The 13,048-nt window shown below is 41.2% G+C and overlaps 1 protein-coding gene across 10 annotated transcripts in view; it reads right to left on the bottom strand.

The window, feature by feature from the left end:
* The window catches only part of DYSF (dysferlin), a 794,684-nt gene that overhangs the window by 401,895 nt on the left and 379,741 nt on the right, over positions 1-13,048 (bottom strand). For 6 of the 10 annotated variants that reach the window (XM_069205579.1, XM_069205578.1, XM_069205580.1 and 3 more), the window contains exons 17-19: positions 11,463-11,498; positions 8,256-8,371; positions 2,083-2,196 (exon numbers count right to left, since the gene is read on the bottom strand). In XM_069205579.1, the coding sequence (XP_069061680.1) occupies positions 2,083-2,196; positions 8,256-8,371; positions 11,463-11,498 (266 nt within the window). The remainder of the gene's footprint in view (positions 1-2,082; positions 2,197-8,255; positions 8,372-11,462; positions 11,499-13,048) is intronic. The other 4 variants (XM_069205583.1, XM_069205587.1, XM_069205582.1 and 1 more) reach the window with 1 other exon arrangement.

Below are 13,048 nucleotides of genomic sequence, written 5' to 3'. Positions count from 1 at the left end.
CTCAGCAACTCTGTCATTGTGACTCCCACAGTCCAGTGACTCTTCAGTCCAAGTTTGGTGGAGGTAAGTCCTTGCCTCCCCAAGCTAGACTGCATTGCTGGGAACCGCGTGTTTTGCAGCTACTCCGGCTCCTGTGCACTCTTCGAGGATTTCCTTTGTGCAAAGCCAAGCCTGGGTCCCCGGCACTCTAACCTGCATTGCACGACCTCCTGAGTTGTCCTCCGGCTTCGTAGGACCCTCTTGTGCAACTTCGGGTGAGCTCCGGTTCACTCCACTTCGTAGTGCCTGTTCCGGCACTTCTGCGGGTGCTGCTTGCTTCTGAGTGGGCTCTCTGTCTTGCTGGATGCCCCCTCTGTCTCCTCACGCAATTGGCGACATCCTGGTCCCTCCTGGGCCACAGCAGCATCCAAAAAACCTAACCGCGACCCTTGCAGCTAGCAAGGCTTGTTTGCGGTCTTTCTGCATGGAAACACTTCTGCACGACTCTTCACGACGTGGGACATCCATCCTCCAAAGGGGAAGTTTCTAGCCCTTGTCGTTCTTGCAGAATCCTCAGCTTCTACCATCCAGTGGCAGCTTCTTTGCACCCACAGCTGGCATTTCCTGGGCATCTGCCCACTCCCGACTTGATCGTGACTCTTGGACTTGGTCCCCTTGTTCCACAGGTACTCTCGTCAGGAAATCCATTGTTGTTGCATTGCTGGTGTTGTTGTTTCTTGCAGGATTCCCCTATCACGACTTCTGTGCTCTTTGGGGAACTGAGGTGCATTTGGCACCCACTTTTCAGGGTCTTGGGGTGGGCTATTTTTCTAACCCTCACTGTTTTCTTACAGTCCCAGCGACCCTCTACAAGGTCACATAGGTGTGGGGTCCATTCGTGGTTCGCATTCCACTTCTAGAGTATATGGTTTGTGTTGCCCCTATCCCTATGTGCCCCCATTGCATTCTATTGTGACTATACATTGTTTGCACTGTTTTCTATTGCTATTGCTGCATATTTTGGTATTGTGTACATATATCTTGTGTATATTTGCTATCCTCATACTGAGGGTACTCACTGAGATACTTTGGCATATTGTCATAAAAATAAAGTACCTTTATTTTTAGTATATCTGTGTATTGTGTTTTCTTATGATATTGTGCATATGACACTAGTGGTACTGTAGGAGCTTCACCCGTCTCCTAGTTCAGCCTAAGCTGCTCTGCTAAGCTACCTTTTCTATCAGCCTAAGCTGCTAGACACCCCTCTACACTAATAAGGGATACCTGGGCCTGGTGCAAGGTGTAAGTACCCCTTGGTACTCACTATAAGCCAGTCCAGCCTCCTACACAGCCTACCTGTAAACCTAGAATGCTTAGATGTTTGCTGCATTCTGTTAGTAAGCAACATCAAAACAAATGGACTTTCACTTTTAAACATTTTAAAAATATCTAACCTAAACCCCAAAATAGTCACGGTTTTTGCAGTGCCTAGGTTTGTAACAAGGATGCAATATGATAGAAAATGTAACAATGATAGCATGACACTTGCTGATTATGTCCTTTTCAGGAACATTGCATTTTGATACATTTTCAATGTACTGAGTCAATGACTTAATGCGAATGACTATATTTTGGGAAGTAGCTTGATAGATAATTCATATTTTACTTTTTCCATCAATGATAAATAGATTTCTATAAGTTAAATGGCTTCAAAGAGGAGTTGAAGGACAACATTTAAATATTAGAGAACAATTTAATAGTAGATAACAGACAGATAATAGGTAGGACTGAACCTACTTGTAGTATTGAAAGTAGAACATTGAGAATGATGTAATTCTGGATGAAGATGGGCCACTTCAGAAGCAAAAGATGTTTTAGCACTTGTAAATGGCAATCCTGCATCTATCTTTAATTTTCTTTCTTTTGCTTAGCTTTTAAAGAATTTTGTAGATTTTCTTATACTTCTTTTCCCACAGTTGGACTTCTGAACGTGACCAACATTTGGGTGAATATTGGTTAAGTTATGAACATCATGTCTACAAAACCTAGTTAACATGCATTGTTTTGGATAGCCAGTTGTCCAAACACATTTCCGTTTACCTCAACTCGTAGAATGTCATCCGAGGGAATGTCCTCCACCTTCTGCTCAGTATGCTCCACCAGCTTGGTTTCCAGTTCCAGTAGGATCCTGCCGCGGTAGGCAACACCTTCTCCCTACAAGATGCCAGAAAGAGAAGAAAGTAATTATTCCGTTAATATCCTGCATCTTTTAGAAAGTGTCCTGCAGAGGAACATGCAAGCATAACACTCTATCCCACTGGTCTTCAAACTTTTTAATGCATCAGCCCTCACTCTCCCAGTGTAAAAATAAATTGATTGGGCCCTCAGAATGAACATATTTTTTCACACTATTTTATTCTATAAGATTGGCAATGTTTAAATATGCTCAAACACATTTAAACACTGCAGTTATGTTTAGTTTTTCTTTATAAAAATGCAATCAAATACATAATTGCCAACTTACTATTTTGGTCAGCCACGTCTTTCTCAAGTGTAAACAAACTCACAGTGTGATCCTCTGCGTACTGAGTTTGGGGCCCTTCGGCACCTACTCCCAACCAGAATTTCAATGACAAAAGATGTTAGTAATCACCCATTTGCTGACTGACACACTTTTTTCACTAAAAACAAAGCATTGTTATTAGCGCGATGCTTCTCTTGGCTAGTGCCTATCTACCCTCGTGGGATCAATTAAGCCCCCCAAGCCTGACCTCTGCTCTAGCCCATTGCAAAGCCATTAAACACAGACATGTTGCTCCATATTCCAAAACATCTCAGTGTACCTTCAGACCACCAAACACATGAAGCATGGAGAACCAAGGCTATTTCACAGAGATCCCTTTTTAGATAGTCTCCCCCAGTTTTTTATTTATTAGGGGACTCACTTGCTGCTAACCTATAAGTCTGCTATTTAGTGCCCCGTGTACATCCTGTGACCCATAAAACATTTTGAAATTGGCTTAGAACCTGATTGGCACATTTATCTTTCTTGTAAGGCAATAGTATATGGTGTAGAAATACACTTGTGCCATGGAAATTTAAATGCCACTTGCGGGCTGCAGCCCCTACTGTGCCATCCTCCAGAGTGACAGTGAAAACATGGCTTCAGGCCTATCCTGCATAGCCTGCCAGCAGCAAAGTGAACCCTGCTGCACAGACCTGTCAAAATCACCTCTTGGCAGGCAGGAAAAGATGATTTTAAATATTAATTAAATAAATCACCCCTAAGAGAACATTGCTGCTTACAAGGTAGGGTGCATAATATTTAAAATTGGAACATGTGTGACATTAGAAATGGCATTCGAAGTGACTAGGCCCAAAACACAATGGCCCAGATGTAACAAAAAAGGCATTTGCGATTCGAAAATAGTGATTTTTAAGAAATCGCTATTTCTGATTTGCAAAATGCAATGTATCATATTTGCGATTCGGTAATAGCGATTTCTTAAAAATCGCAAATGCTGTTACCGAATCGCAAATTGCGATACCGGCCCCATTCGCACTTATGGGCCTGTCGGCCCATATTTGCGAATATTTTGCATTTCCCAAATTGCGAATTCCTAACTGGAATTCGCAAATTTGGGAACTGCAAATCCCAGGGTGCTGGGGGCCTAAGGCCACCTCTGCTGCACCCCAAGAAGTTTTTTAAGGGCGTGTAAGGCGCACACATGCCAAAGGGGCATATGTGCGTTACATGTCAATTTTGAAAATGCATTTTTAATGCATTTAAAAAATTTAGACATAGTTACCACCAAGTTCAACTTGGTGGTAATAGCGATTCCTTAATGCCCAATTCCCATTAAGGAAAAGCTTGATACATGTGGTTTAGAAATCGCAAATAAGGATTCCTTATTTGCGATTTCTTATTTAGAGAATCTCAATTTGCGATTCTCTAAACGGGGTCGCAATTTTAAGGAATCGCTATTTTAGCGAATCCTTAAATTTGCTTTGCAAATGCCTTTCATAAATACTGAAAGGCACTTTTGCATTCACAAACGGGTATTCGCACCGTTTGCGAATGCAAAGAGGCTTGATACATCTGGCCCAATGTCACTAGCCAGACTGTAACTAGCACATAGGAAAAGTCAAAGTATAGATAATATACTTCACTCTATAACTGTCTACTTATGGTAGCTACAGACTCTAGTCATAGACTAATTTTTATATTTAATAAAAGCCAATTTAATGGTGAAGTTAGTTTTTTATTAAATATATTGGAAATGTACATTTTAGAAAGATACCTTTACCCTGCCTGAAGCTACAGAGGCTAATTTGAATTAGCTCTCGATTCATTGCCCTACCAGCACTTGTTTTGAATCAGGTGTAAGAACTGCTCCTAGGGCAGAGACCGTGGCCTGAGTGTGGGAGGTGTTTTCTTCCCCCTGCAGGAAGACTAGTTAAGGTGGACCCAGGAACTTAGTTAACTTCAAAGGGTCAGTGGCATCTCTTCCGTTATGGCGGAGGACCGTCGCTCCCCCTGCTGAGAGCCATCACAAGGAAACGTGAAAAAGAAAATGATAATAAAAATATTTTATGATCATTTTATTTTTCCTACGGTGCTAGAGCCAGCCGATCTAGGGCAGGGCGGGGCCATGATGACAGCAGGAGGAAAAGGAGTATTGCGCACTGTAAGTGCACATGTCAGTTTGGCCGACTGTCTAAGGACAGACAAACCGACAGGTGCACTTAGAACTCTCCACCCGAGCTGTGCTGTGCAGCCGGGTGAAGAAGAGGCACAGGCTCCCAGGTCCTGAGAAAGCGTTAAACCAGCCCACTCAGGTGAATCACGGCACTGCTCCATACTGGTAAACAGTAGTACCAGCAAGACAGCAGCATCTTGATTGGCGTCTGGAAGACTGTGCAGTGTGCACCAGCCCTTGGGTAATTGGGAGTTGGGACCAGATTAGAAGAACATTGAGACGGTGGCCGGCAGAGGCAGGTGAATACTTTTTTATTTCATTTTTTTGTTATTTACCCGCCCCCCACATCCTTCCATCAGTTGTCATTAATAGCAACTACCACTGCAAAGGGGCCTGCCCTGTCACATGCAAATGTTAGTTGACACGTGAAAGGCCCAGCCTTTGTCCCCATATTCAGGCTGACACCAAACCCAATAGGAGGAAAGCTACGCCCAGAACTGGGTTTGAGTGACCACAGAGAAGGGAATGTTCTTTACTCTGGCCACACCTCTAGGTGGGCACACAGGGTCTGCACAAGGGGAGAAAGGTTTGCCCATCTTGGATTTTGAGAGTGAGAGGCACTGTGAGATTGTTTGCAGTGGGGCAAACATGAACTGCTGAAAACATTGGTAGGGTTAACCCTGGGAACGTTTACCTCATTGGATAGGAAGTGCCCAGGAGTCACCTCTACCTGCTAGCTGCTGCCAAGCATAAATGTGGAATCCCCAGAAAACCTTCTCAGAACAATTACCGGACCTGCAGAAGATCATAACGCAATTGGACCTGCTGTCTGTGACCAGAGTGGAGCAATGAAAGACTGGACCTGGTCCTTCATGTACCCAAGAGAAAGAAATGGACTCTAGGTTCAGTTGCCTGACCGTCTTTGTGGCTACAGGGATACAACAATCTGCAAGAGGGCTTTTCCTTGCAGTGCCCAGGTGACCAGAAACAACTGGACCAGAATTGGAGTTTGCTGATAGCATCAGCCTGACACCTTGAGAACCTCTAAGTGCCCTCCCCTGATGTCCTGGGAGCCTTAGAAGTGTACTCATGTGGTTGTGTGGGCAGAAGAAGAAAGTTTGGAAACTTTTAAAAACGTTTCCTCCAGAATGCCAGTCCTTCAGCGAGACGCAGCGGGAAAAGTATACCATCAGCAGTTTCACAGCATCGGACTGAGTTTCAGCTTTTACCGCTCAAAGTTCCCAGCACCGCCAAAAAACATAAAGTCCCAATCTGCGATTAGGGCCTGATTTAGATATTGGAGGACGAGTTATTCCATCACAACCGTGACAGATATCCCACCAACCAAAATCTAAATCCCATGGTATCCTATGGGACTTAGATTTCGGCAGACGGGATATGTGTCACTGTTGTGACGGAGTAACTCGTCCACCAATATTTAGATCAGGCCTGTAGACATTTTTCAACAAGAAATCTCCAAAAATCCAGAGCTCTTGAACGACATCTTCAACAGCTGCCTATGTTGGGGGAATTTTTCTTGATAAAAAGTGACAAAGTCTTATCCTGCCTTCTGACTTCAAAGAAATGTCAACACTTTTCTTCAAAAAAGTGACACAGTGCCTTTCTGAAGTGAGACTTAGAAACTTTTCCAAACTTTTTGACTTCCAAACTTTTCACTGAGAACAATCCACTTGGCGAATCTGACCAGGGCTTTGTTGTGGTTGGTAGGTACCGGTCTACAAGGACCATTTAATAGCATTGAGGCATTGTGTTTTCTGGTGCTATTTGTACTTAAAATTTAACAATTCATAAATCCAGTCCTCTCACTGGATTTTTGTCATTTTGGTGGTATTTTGCTTTTTATATCTTAATCTATTTTGCGCATTCGTGTTGGGATTTTTATTGTTTAGTGTTTTGACTTTGCTACTATTTTGGTACTGTATAAACACTTTACCACAAGTTAAGCCTGTCTGCTCTGTGTCATAGCTACCAGTGGGTTGAGTTCAGGTTCATTTAGTGATTTTAAGGGTTCATCCTAACAAGGAGTCTTTTTATTCCTTGGGGTGGGCAACTGCCCCTCCAAATAATAATCCACTTTATCACTGGGCCCTACTCAAATATCTGTTTTTCTAGCAGATGTTTTGAAGCACAATATTAGCACAAGTCTATCTATTCAGTGCTAGAAAAGAGACAAAGCCTTTTGTCATTTTGTGGCAAAGTCTTTGAGCACCGAATTAGCTGCTGCTATCCACACCAAGTTGGAAAATCAACAAAGGTGTTTTACTATTCCAAGCACAGCATTATATCTCTGGATTATTACCATTTACTACAAGTTAAATTTGCTACTCATTTTTTTTTTTTTTGAGAGGGAGGGTGTAGTGTTTTCCTGCAAATGCTTATTTTCAGGTAAATATCCCTTTTAGGGCCAGATGTATCAAGCAATTTTGCATTCACAAACGGTGCGAATCGCAAACTTTGTCAGTTTGCAAATGCAAAAATGCCTTTCAAGATGTATGAAAGGTATTCGCTGTGCAATTTTAAGGAATCGTAAATATAGTGATTCCTTAAAATTACGACCCCATTTACAGAATCACAAATTGCAATTCTCTAAATACGAAATCGCAAATAGAGAATCCCTATTTGCGATTCCCAAAGCACATGTATCAAGCATTTCCTAAATGAGAATTGGGCATTTAGGAAAAAAAAAATTCATTTTTAAAAATGACATGTAACTCACACATGCCCCTAGGGAATGTGTGTGGTTCACATGTCCGCAAATATTTTTTTGGGGTGCATCAGAGGGGGCCTTAGGCCCCCAGCCCCCTGGGGTTTGCATTACCTAATTTGCGAATTCCCAACTGGAATTTGCAAATTGGGAAATGCAAAATTATTTGCACCTACTGGCCTAAAGGCCCACTGGGATCAATGGAGTCCCATTCTCTAATTGTGATTCGGTAAGATTTAAGAAATCGCTATTACCGAATCGCAAATTTCATACATCCCATTTAGCAACTCTCTAAATAGCGATTTCTTAAAATTCGCTATTTAGGAAATGCAAACCGGGAGCTTGATACATCTGGCCCTTAGTTTTTGTAATACATAATTGCGCTGAATTTTCCCCACCTCTAGCTTGCTTTTAAAAACTTTATAAAGTTTCTTAAGTCTACATTTGCCAATTTTTCACAGACCTTTTCAAGAATAACCATTCTGCTTTGATATTTCCATTATTTGATCTTAAACAGCCTAGGTACTTCAGCTCATGTATGTAACCTTGTACTATAATGTTCTCTTAGAACACAAGTAGTAAAGATGAGGGGAATACTCTGCCAGAAGATGCCTCTGACAAATGAGCACTCGCTGCTGACATATATTGCAACTTGCCAGCCCCTTGTTTGATCTCTGCATCATCACAAAGCCTTCCACCTTTCACTGCTTGAAAGGTGTATTTCTACTAAATTAGGTAACAGTAACACAGGTTGTTTACAATGCTTAGAACCAGCAGAAGTCTGGTTCAAAGTGTTAAACAAAAATACAATGTATTATAATAATTTTCCTAGTAAAATATGGTCTTACCTTTCCAAAGTTGAGCTCATCATATGGATCCGGAAAGCCAGTAAATTCCCTCGGACTTCCATATAGGTTCACGAAACAAGGTCCAAATGTTGGCAGGAAACCCAATGCATCGTCAACTAAAATGTAGTAGGCAAAATTAGTGGTATGATCTCAACATACAAATATTTCTAATTCTTGTTTGCTAATTAAAGCTGAAAAATGGTTACAACAACAAATAGAGGACCATTCACTACTTTATATAGACATTTGAATTACTGTAAAGGGGTACATGGCTGCAAAATGAAGATATGGAAATGTTATATTATTCATTGTATCAAAGGTGTTTATTGGTATTTACTGAACACACATATGACACTGGGATTCCCTTCCAGTACTAGCTCTTGAAGTTGGGTAGTTAGATTGGATCATGAGAGGAACTAGACTGGATTATGCTTAAAATATGGAAACAGAGTGGTGCTAGGTTCTAGTTCCAACAGGAGATGGTTTGTAATGTAAGTGGGGAGCAGTAAGGATGGGCTGACCCTTGGATTGTCTCTTCCAGAATCCCAGGAAGGCAGATCTGCATGGCCAAGGATGAGTGGAACTGACTAGCATGGGCATAATACTGGAAGTCATCTGCCGGAAATGTGTGCTTCTGGTTGTGGTCTGTGTGGTGAATAAGACATGATGAGACAAAGGTAGTCCTTTCTTATACCGATGGTGCAAGTATGGAATAGCTGGTGTGAAACTGTGATATGAACAAAGACCTAGAAGTAAAACATGCCACGTTCAGATGTCTTTCCATATGCGATATGCATAATGGATTTAGATTACTGAACCTGGGAAGGTCAAGGATTATTGCTATTTAGGTGAGAAGTAAGGGAAACAAATGTAAATTTTTCAGCAAGTAGAAGCCGGCCTCATTCCCTGATGCCACAGTGATGCCACTTGCTGGGACAGGACTAAATCCACACCCAATAGGATGCTCAGATTTTTATGTAAGTGGCTGAAGTGGGTGCCAGGTCCACGAAGATCGTCTATCGAAATCCCCACTCCCGAACATTTGCATTAGTTGTATTCTAGCACGCTGAGTGCTGTATAGAGAACTAGTGACAAATGTTGGATTGAGTGCTCTACTATAATGCCTAAAATACTGAATGTTAATCTTGACACAAAACACATTACACACAAAACAGGCTAGTTGTCATGGTGATAAAAGAATAGAAACTTGGGTGTTTCCACCAAGGCCATCATTATGAAAGTCCTTTCTCTTGTACGATTCTCATAATGTTTCTCTTCTGTTGCCATAATCTGTTGATAGGATGGGGGCTGGCTGAGTGGGGCAAAAATTAAAGAACAAGGGAAAGCTTTGGATTGGTGCCTGACATCTGACCTACAAAAAAGTACAGTGGTGAAGGAAATCAATGTCCAACTTTCCTTATTGGGAAAGTTTGTACCGTTCTTGCATACTAACCGCTACAAGGGGTTACCAGTGCCTTTCATGGCATTCCTCGACTGCGGTAATGTATTCAATGCCGGACACCTAAAAAGGGATTGACCATCTACCACAAGAAGAAAATGGGTCTGACGAAGCAGCTCAATATGAAAAATCAACACCGTACAAATTCTGCCTTTGAAGCGCATCGCTAGATCCTATTCACGCCTTAGATTCAGCTTAAAATCTCCTCCTTTGTGCACCGGGTCTTCTGAAATAAGGTAAGATTGTAAACATTGTCTTGCCACAATATAGACTCCATAATTCTGACTACCATAAAAATGTAAAAGACGTAGGCAAGTCTAGAGTTGCGATTCTTAAGTCCATGTGTACGTACCTTGACAACATATATATCTTCGAAGAATGTAGATGTGGAGCTCAGAATAGTAAATATAGACTTACCCGTATACACTTACTGTCACGATAGTACAGTAGTCACTATTGTGAAGTCTATATCATGGGTGGACAGTAGTCTATTACTCAATATAATGGGATACAGCTCTGGAAAGAAGCAAGTCATTCAACGTATAAACAACTACGAACCTTCATTCAGCCAGCGCTTGGAATCCTGATCCACCAGCGTAAGTTCAAGCAGTCAAAATACAGAAGCTCCGTACATTCGAACACTATTAACCCGTCCTTCACAGCAAAAATAAACTATTTGCTCTTCAGAAAACTCCTGAAACTTAGGGCCTGATTTAGAACTTGGCGGAGGGGAATACTCCGTCACAAACGTGACAGATATCCCGTCCGCTGTATTACGATCCTATGGGATTGTAATAAAGCGGACAGGATATCGGAGTAATCCATCCGCCAAGTTCTAATTCAGGCCCTTAATCTTTACAGACATGCTAATGACAGATATGTTAACTATGCAAGACTTTTGTACAGTTTTGTTGGCCAAGAGGTATCCGAACTGCCCTTGACATATGGTATTTTGTACAATTTGAGTCCCAGAAATCACTAACCAAAATAACACAACCTACACATCCCACACTCTAAAGTGGGCATAACATATTCTCAATAAAAAGAGTTAAACCATTGAGTGGGCACAGATTACAAGGGCTCTACAAGGATTAAGTGCCATTTCAGTGATTTTAAGATTAATGTGGGCTCCATAAGCTTGTTGAGAGATCTGCTGGTCATAGCACAACAAATGGTACTGCTGATATATGCCACAGCCCAGCTAGGATTTAAACCTAAATTTTAGATATATACTAAGCACATGCATGGCCAGTCTCTGGGTTTAACCGGTACCATAAAAGACCCCAAAAACATTTACGCAAACATTGAAAAACTTTACAAGAAAGTGTGTAATAAACAACAGCAAAATAATTATCTTTCAGTAAAATTAAATTGTATACCTAAGTTTCATCCAAAACAGTAAATACATTAATCTCAACATCTAAGTTACTTCTAAACAGTGGTACCCACAGGAATTTTTATACGAACATTTCAAATTTTTTGTTTCAATAACACGATGGCTATATGATTTTGCAGAATGTGAACTTTGACAAGTTAAATCATTAAAATGATATATGTAAAATTGTTAAAATGAGATGTGAAATGCCTCAAGTGTGATGCAATAATGTAATGTGATAACATTGATAAATATTACATCTGTTCCCCCCTTTCTGTGCAATGCACAATGATAAAGTTTTTCAAGCTCTCCAGCTGCACTCAAACCTGCTAAGAAACAAGAACAAATTAGACCATATTTTCGAGTAACCTACAGGGTGAGACTTCGAGGGACTTCCGGGGTGGCTCATCTGAAGCACAAAGAAACAGATCGGGGTTAGGAAGGGAGTGGCAAACAAAAGGGGGTGCAGATTCAAGGTAGAGGCAATTGAATAGCTGGTTAAGCAAATGTTAGTCTGAAGCCATGCCAGCGCCTTGAGACCCTCACGGGTGAGTAGCCGCGCTTTACAAATATTGATTGATTGATTAATTGATGCAGGCACTCGTATGGATTCAAATTTAAAATAAGGCACTATATGAAACGTATATTTAGAATATATATGGCAAAGGGTCTGAAATTGTATGGTATATGAAGATAACGGTAAGCAGCGCGTCTAGCACAATGTGTGCAACAATTTATGTTGCATCTAATGTATTATTTTTCAAGTAATTTTACTGTATATGTTTTACCCAAGTGGTGACTAGAACTACTGTGATAAGGTCTGGAGATTAATTATAACCCCACAGCTATGTTTCGGTTGCATAGTGGCACTGCGTGGACCAGCTTCAGGCTGGATTGCAATGGCGTATGAGTTGTGTTGATTATATCAAACCTCTTGAGTCATCCAGCAGAAAATAAACAGACAGATCTTAGCTACTTTTAGTGTGGAGTCTTTCTCGAGGGAATGCTGCAGTCTCCATTGCTTTGGCTAAAATAGCTTGGAACCAATTTACTATTCTTGTCTATAATAGAAAACACTAAGAAAGCAGGGTTGCTTTACCCCTTATTTTGATACAAAAATGTTTATTTTAAACTACCTGATCTATAAAACATTTTGCAAGCTACATCACTGTGTACAAAATTGGCATTTGAAATAAACTGGCTCTGTGCACATTTACAAACTCAGCAGAGGCCTGCTGCACGGATTTGTAGCAGCTGCAAATTCAGGATCAGGTAGGAAAATGTGTGTTCCCAGGAGGAGCAGAGGGGCGTGGGTGGAAGGGCCCCGGGAAAGGGGCGAACACCCAAAAAGCCATGACTTTGTGGGTACTCACAGTAATTTCCAATGGTGTTCCATACCGGATTTACACACTCGTATTTAGGCCAAGACTACAAGTTTGGAGAAACTCCCCATGAGGCAACAGCACACTCATTATTCCCAATTCCCAATACTGTGGGGTGAGTGAAATTCCATAAAATTCCATCATGAGGGAGGAAAGGAGAATATATGCAGAAATAATTGATTCTGCACTGACGTTTGCACCTTTTCCCCACATTGTGGCCATTTGTGTTCTGATTTTAGTAAGTGAAATGTGCCTGGGAAAATTACTGCACAAAATCAGGAACATTTCTAATGATAATGAGGGCCTTGGTAGGAAAAAAGTGCATGCGCATTGGCTACAGACATATCCTAAATGCCTCCATATTTTCACAAGTTGTCGTAGATGAAACTTCTTTCTCCGTGTGGAACAATATTTTCGATATGGGAAAAAGGTTTACCTTCACCATAAAACCCTGTTTTTTGTCAATGTGGAAAATCTGTTTGTTTGGGGTTCACCATATGCACTAAAAGCCTGAAATGTTCTTAACTACTCTAATAAGAAGGGTTGCTTGATCTGTTAAAGTCTATGACGTGTACCT

The sequence above is a fragment of the Pleurodeles waltl genome, chromosome 1_2 (assembly GCF_031143425.1).
Source record: "Pleurodeles waltl isolate 20211129_DDA chromosome 1_2, aPleWal1.hap1.20221129, whole genome shotgun sequence".
In the NCBI taxonomy this organism is placed as follows: domain Eukaryota; kingdom Metazoa; phylum Chordata; class Amphibia; order Caudata; family Salamandridae; genus Pleurodeles; species Pleurodeles waltl.
This window is presented reverse-complemented; position numbering and strand designations above follow the sequence as displayed.